This window comes from Biomphalaria glabrata, chromosome 10 (assembly GCF_947242115.1).
Source record: "Biomphalaria glabrata chromosome 10, xgBioGlab47.1, whole genome shotgun sequence".
Lineage (NCBI taxonomy): Eukaryota > Metazoa > Mollusca > Gastropoda > Planorbidae > Biomphalaria > Biomphalaria glabrata.
The window spans coordinates 28,684,236-28,699,897 of NC_074720.1; the positions used below are offsets into that span (position 1 = coordinate 28,684,236).

At 35.9% G+C, this 15,662-nt stretch overlaps 1 protein-coding gene across 5 annotated transcripts in view; it reads left to right on the forward strand.

Moving 5' to 3' along the window:
- The first annotated feature begins 362 nt into the window (after positions 1 to 362).
- Positions 363 to 15,662, forward strand: part of LOC106072696 (meiosis 1 arrest protein-like) — a 35,047-nt gene continuing 19,747 nt past the window's right edge. For all 5 annotated transcript variants that reach the window (XM_056045224.1, XM_056045226.1, XM_056045222.1 and 2 more), the window contains exons 1-4: positions 363 to 447; positions 10,838 to 10,904; positions 12,132 to 12,289; positions 14,759 to 14,944. In XM_056045224.1, coding sequence (XP_055901199.1) covers positions 10,844 to 10,904; positions 12,132 to 12,289; positions 14,759 to 14,944 — 405 coding nt within the window. In that variant the 5' untranslated portion in view covers positions 363 to 447; positions 10,838 to 10,843. The remainder of the gene's footprint in view (positions 448 to 10,837; positions 10,905 to 12,131; positions 12,290 to 14,758; positions 14,945 to 15,662) is intronic.

Below are 15,662 nucleotides of genomic sequence, written 5' to 3' on the forward strand. Positions count from 1 at the left end.
GTGGTCGCCGACTTCTTTCTGGACTTGAATTTCGCAGGCTGTTTTTAATATTTGTTTTGTGTCGAATATCCCGCCCAGTAAGTAGATCTAGAAATTAAATAGTCAATATTAAAAACATTTTCACTTTTATTTTAAATGGCTGTTAATTATTTTGCCGATTAGAATTAGAGTCTAGATGTAGATCGACATTAAGTTCATTTGTGTTTTAGTTTAAAAATACATTTTTAATAATGTTTTTTTTTGTTGTAAAAGCATTTAAAAACGTTATCTATATGTTTTATAAATATTGATTAGATCTTCTTTTCATTTTTTTTTAAATAGGCGAAACTTTTCTATTTCAAAGTAATAAAAGTATTTCTAGATAATAGATTTTGATTTTATCGTCTGCTAGATATAGATATACTAGATCTATCTACATAGACGTCATAGTCATAGAATGATGTAAATGTAAGACAATACGCTCTAAATCTATTTAAAGTCTAGATCTAGAAGTTATAGATCTAGATCTAGAATATAGTCTAGATCTTGTTCTACTCTAGCTCTATTTTTAATTCATTAAAAGAAAATCAAGTCAAGATGCAAATGTAGGCCTACTCCTAGATATATCTAGATCTAGACCTAGATCTAGATCTAGACCTAGATCTAGATCTATATAGTAGCTTCTTATATTAGGCACAGCTCATCAAATTCTCCTTTTAGAAACACGTCGCTTTTTTTGTTTATAATTAATTTGTTTTTATGTTTGGAGCTAAAAACGATGTTTCAGGACAGTGCATGTCCAATTTTAGATAAGTTCCGGTATTTTTGTTCCGCTTTTCCAAAGCAGATGGCAGTTTTTTAGATTCTCGGTAACCAAGTATGTAAAGCTATTGTTTAAACCTCCCCCGGCAATTCATACCCATATAAGGGATGAAGGCTATATTATGAGCCTGTTTGATCGTAGGCTGGTGGATCTATCAAAATAAGCTTCCAAACATCTTTAGAAAGACATTCCAATCACATTCATACTGATAGCTGTTAAATAAAATTAAAAAAGGAGGTGTTTCAATGAATAATAATGAATTAAACACATTCTCCTATAGTGCACAAGGCAAAATCGTAATAAGAAATATTATTGGGATTAATAAATCTATGATTTTTTTCAATAAATAAATGTGACCTAGATCGAGATATCTAGAATATATAATTTATGAATGAAAGAAAAAGTGCGGGCTGCTAATTTGAAGCCAGAGACCATGCCCACTGCAGGTGATCACGCCAGGCGAGCGCTGGTGGTGAGGAGAGGTATACACTAAGCGTGTAGTGTCACAACCTATCATACAGGCAGTGGAGGGAAGGGGGAGAGAGTCATAAAAAGAATTATAAGCATCTATGGGAGGGAGGGGATATAACAAAACGAACATCCAAATTATGAAAAGAAGAGGGTCCTTGGATGGGAATTAAAAGAAAGAGACAGAGAATACATGTAGCCTAGTTGAAAATATCATGTTTGTTAAATTATAATAATTAATTTATAGATCTATAATTATATAGATTTATTTCTGTTTCTACACATAGATTATATAGGTAGGCATATATATATATAGAGAGAGAAAGAGAGAGAGAGAGGCAATATACTATAAATACATATTGCAGAAGTGAATCTACTTCTTTTAATACAATCTAAATAATTTTTAATTAACACAGATATAATTTATTAGCAATAACATAGTGGTGTTTCTTAACGGTGCTCGATGTGTGCTGAAGGAGAAAGCACAAAAACTGCGTTTATTATAGGAGCATGAAGTGACCTGATTTATTTTAAAATAAAATCTTGACTATGAGTGGTAATTCAAAGAAACACAACTATTTTTATAGTCCTTTAGTTGCAGAATAAGAATCTGCTTTCAGTTTTTTTGTAAGTTAAACCGTCACCAAATAAAAAAATATAATAAAAATTTGACCTAGTTCCCGAATACGGTGTGCCTAATATAAGAATCTACTATATATATCTATCTTCTATCTAGATCTACGTAATTTTTACTTCAAATCAAGTGTCAAATACTAATCTAGAACTTATCATAATGACGTAGATAAATGTTGAGGAGTGGGATAATAAACTTTTATGTTTATTAATTATTATGAGTGAGTCTGGTGTGAATGTACACTTTGGGGTAATCATGTTCAATAAAGATGATGATTATTATTGTTATTATAGAAGTCTATTTTTGAAAGCTAGCTAGGTTAGTAGCTCAGGCCTAAAGGCTAAAATGTTAGATATAGAGTCTATTATAGTCTAGATTAAGATTGATCTATCTATCTAGATCAATATATAGATCTAGTGCTGTTTTAACTCATGCAAGCAAAATCCTTATTAAAAATATATTTTTTTTAAAATTCTAGATATATTTTCACAATCATGTTTGGATCTAGGTATATAGATATAGATTCTAGATCTGGAGCTAGATTCTTTAGATCTAGATAATAAATCACATTCAACTATCCCTTAGTTATAGTCTGTTGAACCGTACGGGGCACCACACAAGATTTGTCAACCGTCTTTCTACTTTCCTGTCTTTTGCCTGGAATAAAATCTTTTTCAATGGCAGGCCCATCCTTTCCATCTTCTTTTTTCTTGGTAGGCCCTACTGTTCCCTGAAGGTCCTTAAATTGTAGGCCTAATTATAAGATAAATAGCCTAATAAATGTATTTAAATCTAGATTTAGTTTATATATTTTGTATCTATTATAAAAAGATTCTATTTCTATTATAATTAAATTCTAGTAGCCTAATTATAAAATCTAGTCAAAATATAGATCTATAGCTTAAATTAGAATCCTAGATGATGTCGATTCAGACATTTATTATAGTTTTAGATCTAAAAATAAGGCTTGTCTTCGAGCCAAAGATTTATGAGGAGTGTAGTATTTCATGTGGCTACGCAGCTCCAGCTGCGGCCTACATAGGCCTATCTTGCCAAAAAAAAAACGCATAGTCACATAACCATTGTCTGCCTGTGGTCGATTTGGATTCTCTTTTCGCCACCGTCTACGCCTGTCCACGACAGTGGATTTTCTTTTGATCTCAAATGTGTATCCCGCGGCCTTAATTTGTAAGTGATTTCCAGCTGTCTCGTTCTGAAGCTGCCTGCAACCAGGTTCTCTCTTCTATGTCAGTTAAAGCAAGATGGCGCCTAAGTTGTTTTTTAAAGGGTTTCTGCGTGGAACCTCTGTTACGTCGACCACTGTTCAGCTCACCAAAAAAAAAAAAAAAAAAAATACAACCGTATGTCCATGATGGAGCGCAAGAATCTTTGGTGAAAGCGTTCAAGAAGTCTTAGTTGCTTTCTGCATAGTACCCAGGGCCGCCGCTACCTATTGTGCAATGTGTGCATTGCACGCAGGCGGCCGACTTTAGGGGGCGGCCTAATCATTATTCCAAGGTTACTTTTTTAAAAATTTAGTTAAATATAAAAAAATTACTTAAATATTTTATATGAATTCTAATTGTTCCATTATCCTTTGCAAATATAAACGATATTCGTACCTAAGAAATTATTTTGGAAACTAGAACAAAAAAAAAAAATAGAGCAGCTTGCGAGGGATTCCCACGGGTTTTTATACAAGCGCCTCATTTCTGGCCTTGAATTTAGGCGGGTAGTTTTTAATACTTGTTTTGAGTCGAATAGCCCGCCCTGTAAGTAGATCTATTACCGGTTATTAAAAGGTCAATTTTAAAGTATTTTCACTAAGGAGAAGGGGGGCAGAAGGGGGGCGCTAGCTCATCTCATGTGGAGGGGGAGGGCGCAACGTCCTGGCAAAAAGGGGTGTTATGGAGTGTGTGTGTTTCCTAAGCGGCGGTGAGAAGAGGTTACGCGATTGATTGGTTGGTTATGCAGTGACAATGATGAAATTAACGTACCTTGTGCAAATGTGAGACGATCTTTAGACATGAAAAAGTAGACTTTTTTTTTTGTTGTGAAATAGATTTTGTTTAAATATCAGTTTAAATATTTAATTACAATTAGAACTATACATTATCTCAAGTTAAATCTTGAAAATTGAGTTAAATTGAGTTTTTGTTCACAAAGAAGTTTGTTCAAGTTATTTAAAGTTTTTTTAATTAAAAAATATAAAACACATTCATCGACTCAGTTATGCTGGCTGTCTAAAAAAAACGTTCAAACCCCTTGCCGACTTGAGCGGAAACCTGCCGCATCTTCAATTCTATCTCCAGGAAAAACTTTTTACAACGCTTTAAAATTAATTATTAGGCAATACTATTTCCGAAAAACAACAACACATTTTAGTGAACTTTCATGACCATAACTTTGAATTCTAAACACTGTGTTAAATTAATATAAAAAAAAATAAAACCTAAAATTGTAACAAAATTTCTTTTCTTTTTTATTTCATTCTTAAAAAACTCACGGATCTCATTACGGAAGCCTACATCGTTCCTCTGGGCTCTAGCTTCTAAATGTTGTTATCTAGGGAGTCGCCACCCGGGAAAGTGAAAAAAAAATGCCTTACTATATTTTATTTCAAGTCAATGTATAAGTGACTTGTACTTTGGATTATTGACTTTGTATTAGACTCAAGAAAAATATTCAGTGCTGAGTTGCTTCCTTTGTTGGATAAATTTGTAGGCAACTCTGAATCTGTGTATGATTGTGGATACAATGCACATCTCTCCAAAATACAAACGTGATCATTATTATGAAAGTATAAGGAACATTGAAAAAGTTCCACTGTCAATGGCTTTTCTATTTCGAGTCTTTTTTTTTTTTTGACTTGTACAATAACAAACACGTGAACATACCAACGTCCAGACCATGTAACACAGTGGAGCAGTCAAAGTTATCGAGAAATTGTATATAGATCATGATCATTTACACTAGTCATTGTAATATACCCGACGCTGCAAATCAATTATAATAGTCGCAAATACAGGAGCATAAACGAGTAATCAGAAAGAGATCAGTTTTGAATATTTATAAGAAAGAACCAAAATGTCAGATTTCTAAAGGCACGTAAATCCGAAATTGCTTTTAGTGCATAGTTTGTGGTTGTACTTAAAAGATAAAACAACAGAGTGAATATGAAAGGAAAAAATGGAATGGTCTACAAAAAGTATATTTAAATCAAATGGCACTTTTGGAACTGTGTCCAGCTCAGTTTTTATGGATTTTTTTTCCCAAAAAAAAGGGGGGGGCGGCATTTTTTAATTTCGCACGCAGGCGGCTACAACCATCGCGGCGGCCCTGATAGTACCTATGTCTTAGACCCATATAGGCCTAGAAGGTTTGAGAGAACCACTGCTTGGTAGACATTGATTTCGTAGGCAGGCGGAGCGATTTATTCTGCCACACTCACGCCTGAAGGCGACCAAAAGACCTACTGGCCTAGTCAGACGGTTATCAGCTCCACTTGAAAGCGATGTGTAGTTTTAGACCTAGGTCTACTCTACAATACACATTTATAGATCAAGATGTAGATCAAGAAACTTGTAGCCATATGCATACTCATCGAGTCAGCGAGGGTTGTGGCCGCCTGCGTGCGAAATAAAAAATGCCGCCCTTCCCACTTTTTTTTTTTCTAAAAAATAATATTCCACTAAGACTGAGCTGGTCACTGTTCCAAAAAGAGGCCTATGATTTAAATCCATTTTTCTTTGTTTTTGTAGACCATTTCATTTTTCACTTTCATATTCACACCGTCGCCGTATCCCTTAAGTACAACTACGAACCATGCAATAGGAACAGAAATCTGACATCTTGGTTCTTTGTGATAAACACTAAAAACAAATCTCAGTCTGCCCACTCGCTTATTCTCCTGTATATGCGACGATTATAATTGATGACCCGAACAGCGTAAATGATCATGATCTATATATAATTACTCGATAACCTTGACTGCTTAACAGTGTTCTATGGTCTGGGAGTGGATATGTTCACGTGTTTGTTATTGTAAGTTAAAGTATAATAAAAATACAAAAAAACTCGAAATACGAAAGCCATTGACAGTGGAATTTTTCAACGTTCTATTAAATTTCATAATAATTATCACGATTGTTATTTGGAGAGATGTGCATTGTATCCACAATCATCTGACATACATGGATTCAGATTTGCCTACAAATTTATCCAACAAATGAAGCAACTCAGCGCTGAATATTTGTCTTAAGTTTAATACAAAGTCAATAATCCAAAGTACAAGTCACTTTAACATTGACTTGAAATAAAACATAGTAAGGCAGTGTTTCTCACATTCCCGGGTGGCGACTCCCTAGATAACAACATTTTCCTTCGAGCTCCCTTTAGAAGCTGGAGCCCAAAAGAGCGATGTAGGCTCCCACAGTGAGATCCGTAAGTTTGTTTTTTTTTAGAATTTAATAAAAAAGAAAAGAAACTTAGTCACAATTTTTAGGTTTTATTTTTCATTTAGCCTATATCTAATTAAACACTGTGTATAGAAACCAAATTAACGTTATCGAATTTCACTTAAACGTTTTTTTTTGGGGGGGGGGGGGGGGTGGGGGGGGGGTGGGGGAGGATTAGCGTTACCTACATAATTTTTAAGCGTTGAAAAAAGTTCTTCCTGGAGGTAGAAAGGAAGATTCGGCAGGTTTCCGCTCATGTCGGCAAGAGGTCTGAACTCTTTTTTGCCGCCCCCCCCTCCCATGTTGTTGGTCGGTTGTTGGCTGGTATCTCAAGACAGCAAGTACAACTGAACCGATGTAGCCGATTTATATTTCTTAATAAATTAACTTTAAATAATTTGAACAATATAATTGTTATTATTCACTATTTAACTTGAGATGAAATATAGATTTAATAGTAATGAAATAAACTGATATTTAAAAAAAATCTACCTCACAACAAAAATAAAGTCTTTACTCTCTCATGTCTTAAGATCACCTCACATTTGCACTAGGTACTCTAATTTCATCATCGTCACTGCATAACAACCAATCAATCGCTAAATAACCTCTTCTTACCGCCGCATAGGAAACATACTCCATAACTCCTTTTTGTCACTACGTTGCGCCCTCCCCAGTTCACATAAGAGGTACTAACGCCCCACCCCCAATGAAATAATAGCTCTACTTACAGTGCGGGCTATTCGACTCCAAACAAATATTACAAACAACCCGCGAAAATTCAAGGCCAGAAATGAGTAGGCGCCTATGGAAAAACACGTGGGAATCTCTCGTACGCTGCTCTATTTTTTATTTTCTTTTTTCTAGTTTCCGAAATAATTTTTATGTTCGAATAGCGACTATATTTTCAAAGGATAATGGAATAATTAGAATTTATATAAAATATTTAAGTATTTTTTTTTATTTAACAAAATTTTTTAAAAAAATAACCTTGGAATAATGATTTAGCCGCCCCCTAAAGTCGGCCGCCTGCGTGCAATGCACACATTGCACAATAGGTAGCGGCGGCCCTGCTTATATCAACTCACTCTGTCTGGTAAAACGTTTGTAGGCCCTACACGATTTTTCTCCCACACCCAATCTCGGATTTACAAAAATTTTACACAATTATTTCTTTTACCAGACAACACAAGAATCAATTTTAAAAGATGTACCAATTAGTTTATTAACTACTAGTCGACCGGCGGCGTAGCATACGCCGCTATTTTGCAGGGCCGGCCATAGGCCACAGCAAACTATCCGACCGCAGTGGGCCCCACACTTTCATAGGACCCGCATTTATTCTATGTTTAAATTATTAAATTAAACCATTTTATAACTTATAACAGATTTCTCGTGGCCGCCGGATTTACCAGGAGCTCCTGGAAATCTCCTGAAGTTGCAAAATATAGAAAAAGTCATGGAAATCTCCAGAAATTATTAAAAATCTTTTGAAAACTCATACAAATGTCATGAAATATATAGTTTCAAAAATTGTCATTTTGGGGTATCATTCAATATGGAAAACGCCAATCCTACGGCGATAAATAAAAACGGTATTGTGCATTAGCCGTAATTGTGTAATCTGGTGAAATAAGCTTCTCGTGCCTCAAACTAATGAAGAATTGCTTTGGTTCAACAATTCTCGTAGATAGATTGAAATATTCATTAATTGTTGCTATTGAGCGTTATCTATGTAGGAAATAAAATTTTCATGATACACTATAAGACTTCGCTACACGCAAGGCTCGTAAAGTTCGTGGGATAACTCTATCCGCAGAAATAAAATAGTGATCTTTCCTTTACTTCTTCTCGTCCAAACTCTTGAGCGAAGAAGAGAATTATATATATAGATTCATAGGACCCGCACTTTCATAGGACCCGCTCTTATTCAAGGTTTATACATTATTAAATTAAACCATTGTATAACTTAAAAGAGATTTTAAGCGCCCTCCTGTCGATTTACCAGGAGCACCTGGAAATCTCCCGAAATCGCAAAATATACAAAAAAGTCCTTAAAATATACGGAAATATATAGGCGAAAATTGTCATTTTGGGGTGTCATTCAATATGGAAAACGCCAATCTTACGCGCGACATTATGCATCAGCCGTAATTGTGTCACCTGGTGAAAGAAGCTTTTCGCGCCACAAACTAATGAAGAATTACTTGAGGTCAACAATTCTCAAAGATAGATTGAAATATTTGGCAATTCTTGCTATTGAGCGTGATCTATGTAGGAAACAAAATTATTATGATATACTCTATGACTTTGCTACACGCAAGGTTAGTAAAGTAATTCTGTACGTAGTTAAGAATGATTAAAATGCATAGACCAGTGATGCCCAAATTACGGCCCGCGGGCCACATCCGGCCCGCGACGTGGTTCTATCCGGCCCGCAGGAACTTCAGAACAACGTTCATTAAAAAGGAGTTCAAAATGCATCTTTTCCTACTTTAGGGCCCTCACTATTAATCTTTAACACATTTGCGTTTCTGAAATGGGACATGAATGTAGAATCTACCAGGGGAAGTGGACAAATCTTTACTTTTTTGTGGAACATGATAATTAGCCAACATATTTAATTTGTAAACAAAGTGTGGTTGTTTAAAAAAAACATATATGAAGGCCTTAGAAAACAAATATGACGGCATTTTTTTTTTTTATTTGAGCCGCGAATAAAAAAGTATTAAACTACGCCTAGAGATTGGAGGATTGATGAGAATATTTACAAAAAAGCTAGCTACAATGTTTCTCACATTTTAAATAGAGAAATGAAACCACTATCCGAAGCGTAAAATAAAAAGATAAACTTCCAATGTCTCATTAATTATTGTAAGTTCCTAATCAAATAGTTTCAGGTCGATTTCATTTCGTTTTTGAACCTTTTCGGTGATGTGGCCCGTGACACGTGTGTTGGAAATGAAAATGGCCCGCAGGTCGAATTAGGTTGGGCATCACTGGCATAGACGAATTTACTTTCTAATACAAACTCTTAAATTTCACTTATTGTCCGCTTCCCTACCCAAACTTGGCCCCGCGAAATCCGTTTCGCATAGTGTCAATGAAAGGTTGAATGGCGTAAGGTTGCAGACTGCGAATGTCGTGTAATACTGAGTTCTTGCTTCCTGAGGTGCTCTTGACACGTGACAAGACAAATAGTATAAACTGACCTAAGTCCGTTTCAGCAGACAAACATGAAGTTTATTTTACTACAATAATAATAATAATAATACACTGCACTCCTTGTTAGTGCTACAAGTCAAGAAATAATAAGCAATCCTATCCGCATAACAGCGGTATCAAATGTATCCAATATATGTTAGTTACAGATCACGTCCGCATCTCAGCGGGTAAAACTGTATAGAAATATAGATTAACTAATACATGTCTCAAAAGACCACTGGCAACAACTGCCCACAAGTTACTTTCTAACTGAAATTACTACAGACTTTTCTAAGTCGCTACTGTCCATCCCGGACTAAAATATACTTGACCACTCGGTCCACAGAATAACACTTGACTTCACTAACTTGACTTCACTTGTCTGCTTTACTTGACTGACTGACCTCTAAATCTAACTTTATTCATTCTACTTCCTGTTTTCTACATCAGGAATTCCACGTGTCTTTTAAACTCTTAACATGACGTGAACTTTAGATCATGCAATGTCAACTAAGACTGTGACACATAGGGCCCCACAATGGTTAAGTACGGCCCTGCTATTTACATATATATACATAGTAGATTACTTAATCTCTTTCCATGACTTCTAAGTCACAATGGTTAAGTCCGGCGCTTCTGTTTTGTGTTTGTAAAATGTTTGTTTGTAAAATGTTTTAAAATGTTTCGAATGTTCCGTCAGAGTTAAAGATAGTTTACTTTCTAGTCCAAACCTTCCACAGAACAAGGGGGGATGGGAGCGGGCAGGGTTGGATAAATTTAAACGACCGTACAGCGCGCAGGCAGCCATCCGTAGTGTGAACACTACTCTTGTGTTTTCTCGAGGACTATCCGCAGAAATACGAGAGTGATCTTTCCTTTACTTCTTGTTTAAACTTTTGAGGGAAGAAGAGAATTATATATTTAGAAGATTGCTATCTTGAACAAGAGAAAGAAATCGTAATTGACAGAAGTAGTGGTATTAGTTGAATTAGTTCCCTTGAGGAATCTTGCGCCCCGAGCGAGATTTTTTTTATGTATTTAAAAAACGATCATGCAAACAATTTCCTCTCCCCCCCCCCCCCCCCCCAATTAAACAACTGGCCTAGACAAGTGATAGGATCATAGCGCATTGAGAAAGCTAAAATCTAAACAAAAACAACAGGTAAAAATATTTCTATCGCACAGATTAATGTCTAGGTCGATCATACATATAATTACATGACTTATCCATATACATTGTAAAGTTTTTAAAAATGTTTTTCTTGTTGACAGTTGAGAATGGCGTTTTCAACAAAGAAAGTGGACATAAACAGTCGAAGGATTATCGGATTTCACTGTGGTAAATTTAGTTGCAATTATGCCATTGATTGAAAACAACAACAAAAGAACATCAACAACAGTATACATACAGCACACACATACAAAAACCAAAAATTAAAGAAAATTTTTGTCTCAAATTTTAAAATAAAATAATGCTAAAATATTGTTACGATCTTCTATATCAGGCCTTCTGTAAACACGAATACAGCAACAGCCAATAAAACACTATTGGCTACACTAACTTCAAATGCTTAAACACAATAGAACTGCCTACTAAACACTACAAGTCTCTCTTTCTACTCCTGGACTCGTTCAGCTATTTTTGAGGACTAACATTCTACCGCACAGCCCTTACTGACTTGCTGTCCTGGACTCCTGACCTTTTTTACACGCTGTCCCGCGTCCGTAAAGGCATTCGATCACATGACCCTAACACTGGTCATATTTGCGTGTACTAGCAATACTGTCCCTTGTTTAACAGCCGTTGACCAGTGTGATTCGCCTTAGTCTCGTGTGCCAGTAGGTCACACCCACTTTAACCCTATCAGTCCGCCACTGGAGTTACAACAATATCTACATAATTGAAATTATTAGACTTACAAGATGTCAAATGTTGATAGCTTTCTTCCATTCAAACTCTATTAGTTATTTTCTCTAGTTGCCTAGACTTGAAGCTCTGGTGATGTGCAGAGTTCACGATATCATATGATTCATAGTTTCGTCCATTTGGCTTTTATAACAACATCCACGGTAAAGGGAAACAAGTATCAAGTTTACATACAGAATAAAGTTTCTGAATAAGTCTCCCTTCTCTAATTTGGCTATAAATGATATGAACATCTCAGTATCTTATTTTTGGGTTTGTTAAGTAATTGGACTAGTGCTTTTAGGTCAATAAATAATAATAATAAAAAAACAAAACAATGGTACTTATTGATTAATAAATATCTAATTATTTAATTAGCATACACGACACATTGATACGTACAGGACATTATTATCTTCTGTTTTCCGGAAATGGGCAACAAAGATAAATCTTATGCAAACAAAAGTACATAGGCCTTATATCTATCTATCCATCGATCCATCCATCTATTTATATATCTATAGATACCTTCAGTTCTTTCAGAATACAGTTGATACATTTAATTATTAATGTGGGTTTAACAATTTCTTTTACCTATAATTTGTAACCTATACATAATGTCTTCTTGATTAAAAATGTGTAGATTCATATCTTTCTTAGCACGTGTAATCTTACTAGACGTGACTGCTCCATTTGAGAAACAAGCTGGGATCTCGTTGACCGACGCTCTAGAAAACGTACTGTGCATCTGTGGAAAGATGGAAGGTCCTTCTCGCATACCCCTGATTTCTATATATTTACTGAAATCAAAACCACAAGTAAGCTAGTCCTAGTCCCCACGTTCATTTTACAAATTTGGCAAGTGTAGCGCTTGCTATCACATAAATCACTGGAGAGTCAGCTATACAACATTTTGCTTGATTTATTGCTCTCTTATTTATTGAAATAATAGTCAAGCAGCTCTTGCACATCAAGTATCACTGACTTAGTTTCTTTTCTTTTTAAATAGCCTAATAATATATTTCCAATATACTGGTACAATGTCTCGTAATTGAGATTAGAACAAACACTTGAAATAAAAAGTAAAACAGTGTTAGTCGTTTGTTTTATTACAGGAGTGTGTTATTTTTCAATATGCTTTTCTTTGTGACCAATTCATTGACAATCTTCAAGGCGGTGGTCGTCCAAAAAAAAAGGCTTCCACAAAATACTTCAATTTATATTAATGTAAATGATTCTTAAGTTCTGTAGGGCTATTTTCCTTTTTATTGTATATTCACATTTAGCTAGTTATTTTGAGGTTGTGAAGACACTTCAGAAATAGCTAACTAGCGTTAACATAGCTCAGATAAAATCAAAACAAGCTGATGGAGTCATGAGAATCCGAACGGTTCAACATAATGCCACTCAGGCGGATGATTGTTGCCACCGCAGGGTTATAGTGTGTAAGGAATGCATTACTCAGACAACCAATATAAGTTGTTACTACTAGTAATGTTGTCAAAAAGTTCGGAAACATTATCATCATTGAACTGACTGTTTTAATTTGTCTTCACGATAGCGGACTTAGCTGTTTTCCTGCTTCTGTTCCAGCAAATCTTGCCATTCTCTTGTTTCTGTTCCAGCTTCTTCTTCTTCCTCGTTCTCATGTTTTTGTTGGAGCGTTCAGATGACTAGAACTGCGCAGTGGTTTCCAAATCAGGGAGCTTTCCATTTAGTTTTCTTTCTATTGGGGTGTTTTGGGGCCAGTGTCTTGTACGGGCCTCATGGTAGAGTTTTGAAGGACATGGCCAGCGTTCTCTGGTGACACACATATGGGCATATTTCACTGGTTCCAATTTTAAGCTTCCGGAACATATGTTGTCTCGTTCTGTTGTGTCAGGTCCTGAGTCGAAAGATTAGACGTTGATTTGTCGGGATAGCTTATAATAGGCATACTATTTCTTGTGATTCAGATGAGAGCTTGTCCATTTCTCATTTATTTTATTTACTAGTAGTTTCTTCATTTCTTCTGGATAGAGTGCAATGGTTTTTTGTGAGTTTGTTCTCCCACTCTTGGCGAGTGTGCCAGCCTTCTCATTTCCTTCTAGTTCTATATGTGCTGGTATCCACTGAATAACAGTTTTTTTTTTTGCTGTTGTTGTTGAGCTTTATAAGTGCTGTCCTGAGTCGTTTTGTATTGGAGGAATCAGAGTTTTCCAAGTTTTTGAGGATTGTTTTCGCATCGGTTAGAAAGACAATCTGACCGTGTGGGGTACTTGGATGATTTGCTAGTATGGTAGCAGCTAGTTCTAGTGCTTACCTTTCTGCTCTGTGGCTGTCAGAGAGCTCTCCAGTTGCAATGAATTTTTCTAGTTTTTCTCCATCGGGCCATTCGATGAGTATTTCAACTCCCCCATTTGTGGTGGCTTTAAGAGATAAGCCATCCGTGTAAACTTAAACTCTGATCCAAAGATTGCTAGGAAAATGAGTTTGTAGAATTGAGTTCACTATTTCTTTGAACTCTTTTGGAATGTAGTCAGATTTTTTGGTTATATTTTCAATATGGTCTCTTATAATAGGAAGAGAGCTTTCGTCCCAAAGTGAAGATTTATTATGATGTGTCGTGGATTCCTGGGTTATTTTTTCAAGTTGGTGTTTCTTTTTTAGGTCCAGAGACTCCTTGTAGCAAACAAATCATTTTGAGATGGTTTTTAGTGACAGTTTTGTGGATTTTAGCTTTGAGTGGGTGCCTCTCCAAGGTTTCCATTTTAGTGAATTGGGAAAGGATTTTTTATCTCTCTTCTTTCATCTAGAGAGACCAGGGCATCGGTTTCCTCCATAGCTCTTATGGGTGTTGTTATGATTGCTCCTGTCATCATCCTTAGACCAATGTTTTGAACCATGTCTAATTGTTCTTAGGTTGGTTTGGGCTGCTGAGCACCATATTCTAAAACAGGTTTTACGTAAATGATATAGAATAGGTCTTTTTCAGGATGTTGTGGTTAGCTCCCCTATCTGTGTTAGCTAATGTTTTCATAAGAGATAGTCTCTCGATGCCTTTATTCTGTGATTTTTTCTATTTGTTTTTTCCAGGTTATTCTCGGGTCATAGGTGACTCAAAGATATGTAGAGCTGTCTTTTTTTGTTTAAAGTTTCCTTATCTAATGTTAATTTTATTGTTTGTTGTTTTGCTGACAGTGAGAAGATGGTATATGTTGTCTTTTTTGTGTTGATGGATATGCAACAGTCTTTGGTCCATTTATTGAGTTCCAGCAAATCTTGCCATTTTCTTGCTTCTGTTCCAGCAAATCTTGCCATTTTCTTGTACCAAAAGCAATTTCGTCAATCTACACGGAGCTTTGACAGAGCTGAGAACATTTCTTCATGAATCACTGGCAGATTTTCAACTTAAAAATGAAGAGTCATGTCTACAACAGGGCTTAACAGAAGCCTGCTCTGACTATAAACGATATTTGGAGGGTTTTCCACAGGTATTAATGATTTCAATGCTTATTAGTCTTATAGTCAGTCCAAAGTTGTGGGGCGATGGATATAGGCGAGAAATTAAAAATGTTCGGGTTCGTTTTTCATCTGCGTTACTAGATAGGCAAAAATTAATTTGAATAAAAAAAAAAACAATAGTATAAGACCTTGCGATCTATAGGGCAGATGATGGAAAGGTCATAAGTTTCTGTGGCCCACGGTTATCGAGGGTGTCATGTAGCCAGCACAATGACCTTTACTTTTCCCTAACTAATGTCAGGTACCCATTATAGCTGGGTGGACTCACAAGCGCCCAAAACTCCGAAATAAAAAATCCCAGTCTTCACCAGGATTCGAACCCGGGACCCCCGGTTCAGAAGTCAAGCGCTTTACCGCTCAGCCACCGCACCTCATACTATGAGAACGATTGACCATTTATTTTTCCATGTCTTCAATGTTCCAATAAATACATTTTAATAAGTAGATAGTCGCATTCGTGTGTCCTGGTGGAAGTAGTTGACGTGTGCCTATGTGGGGAACAGCTTGTACAAAAGAATCCCCATGACAATTTCAGTGCTAGACTTGCTCCGTTGTCACAACGTTAAGAGGACAAAAGCAACACGTCTCTTACACTCTCTCAGATAGACAGAGCGTCTTAGGACAATGTTTAGTTGAATGCTGATCGATAGTGTGGATCATTTTAAAGACATCCTTGTCTTAATTATT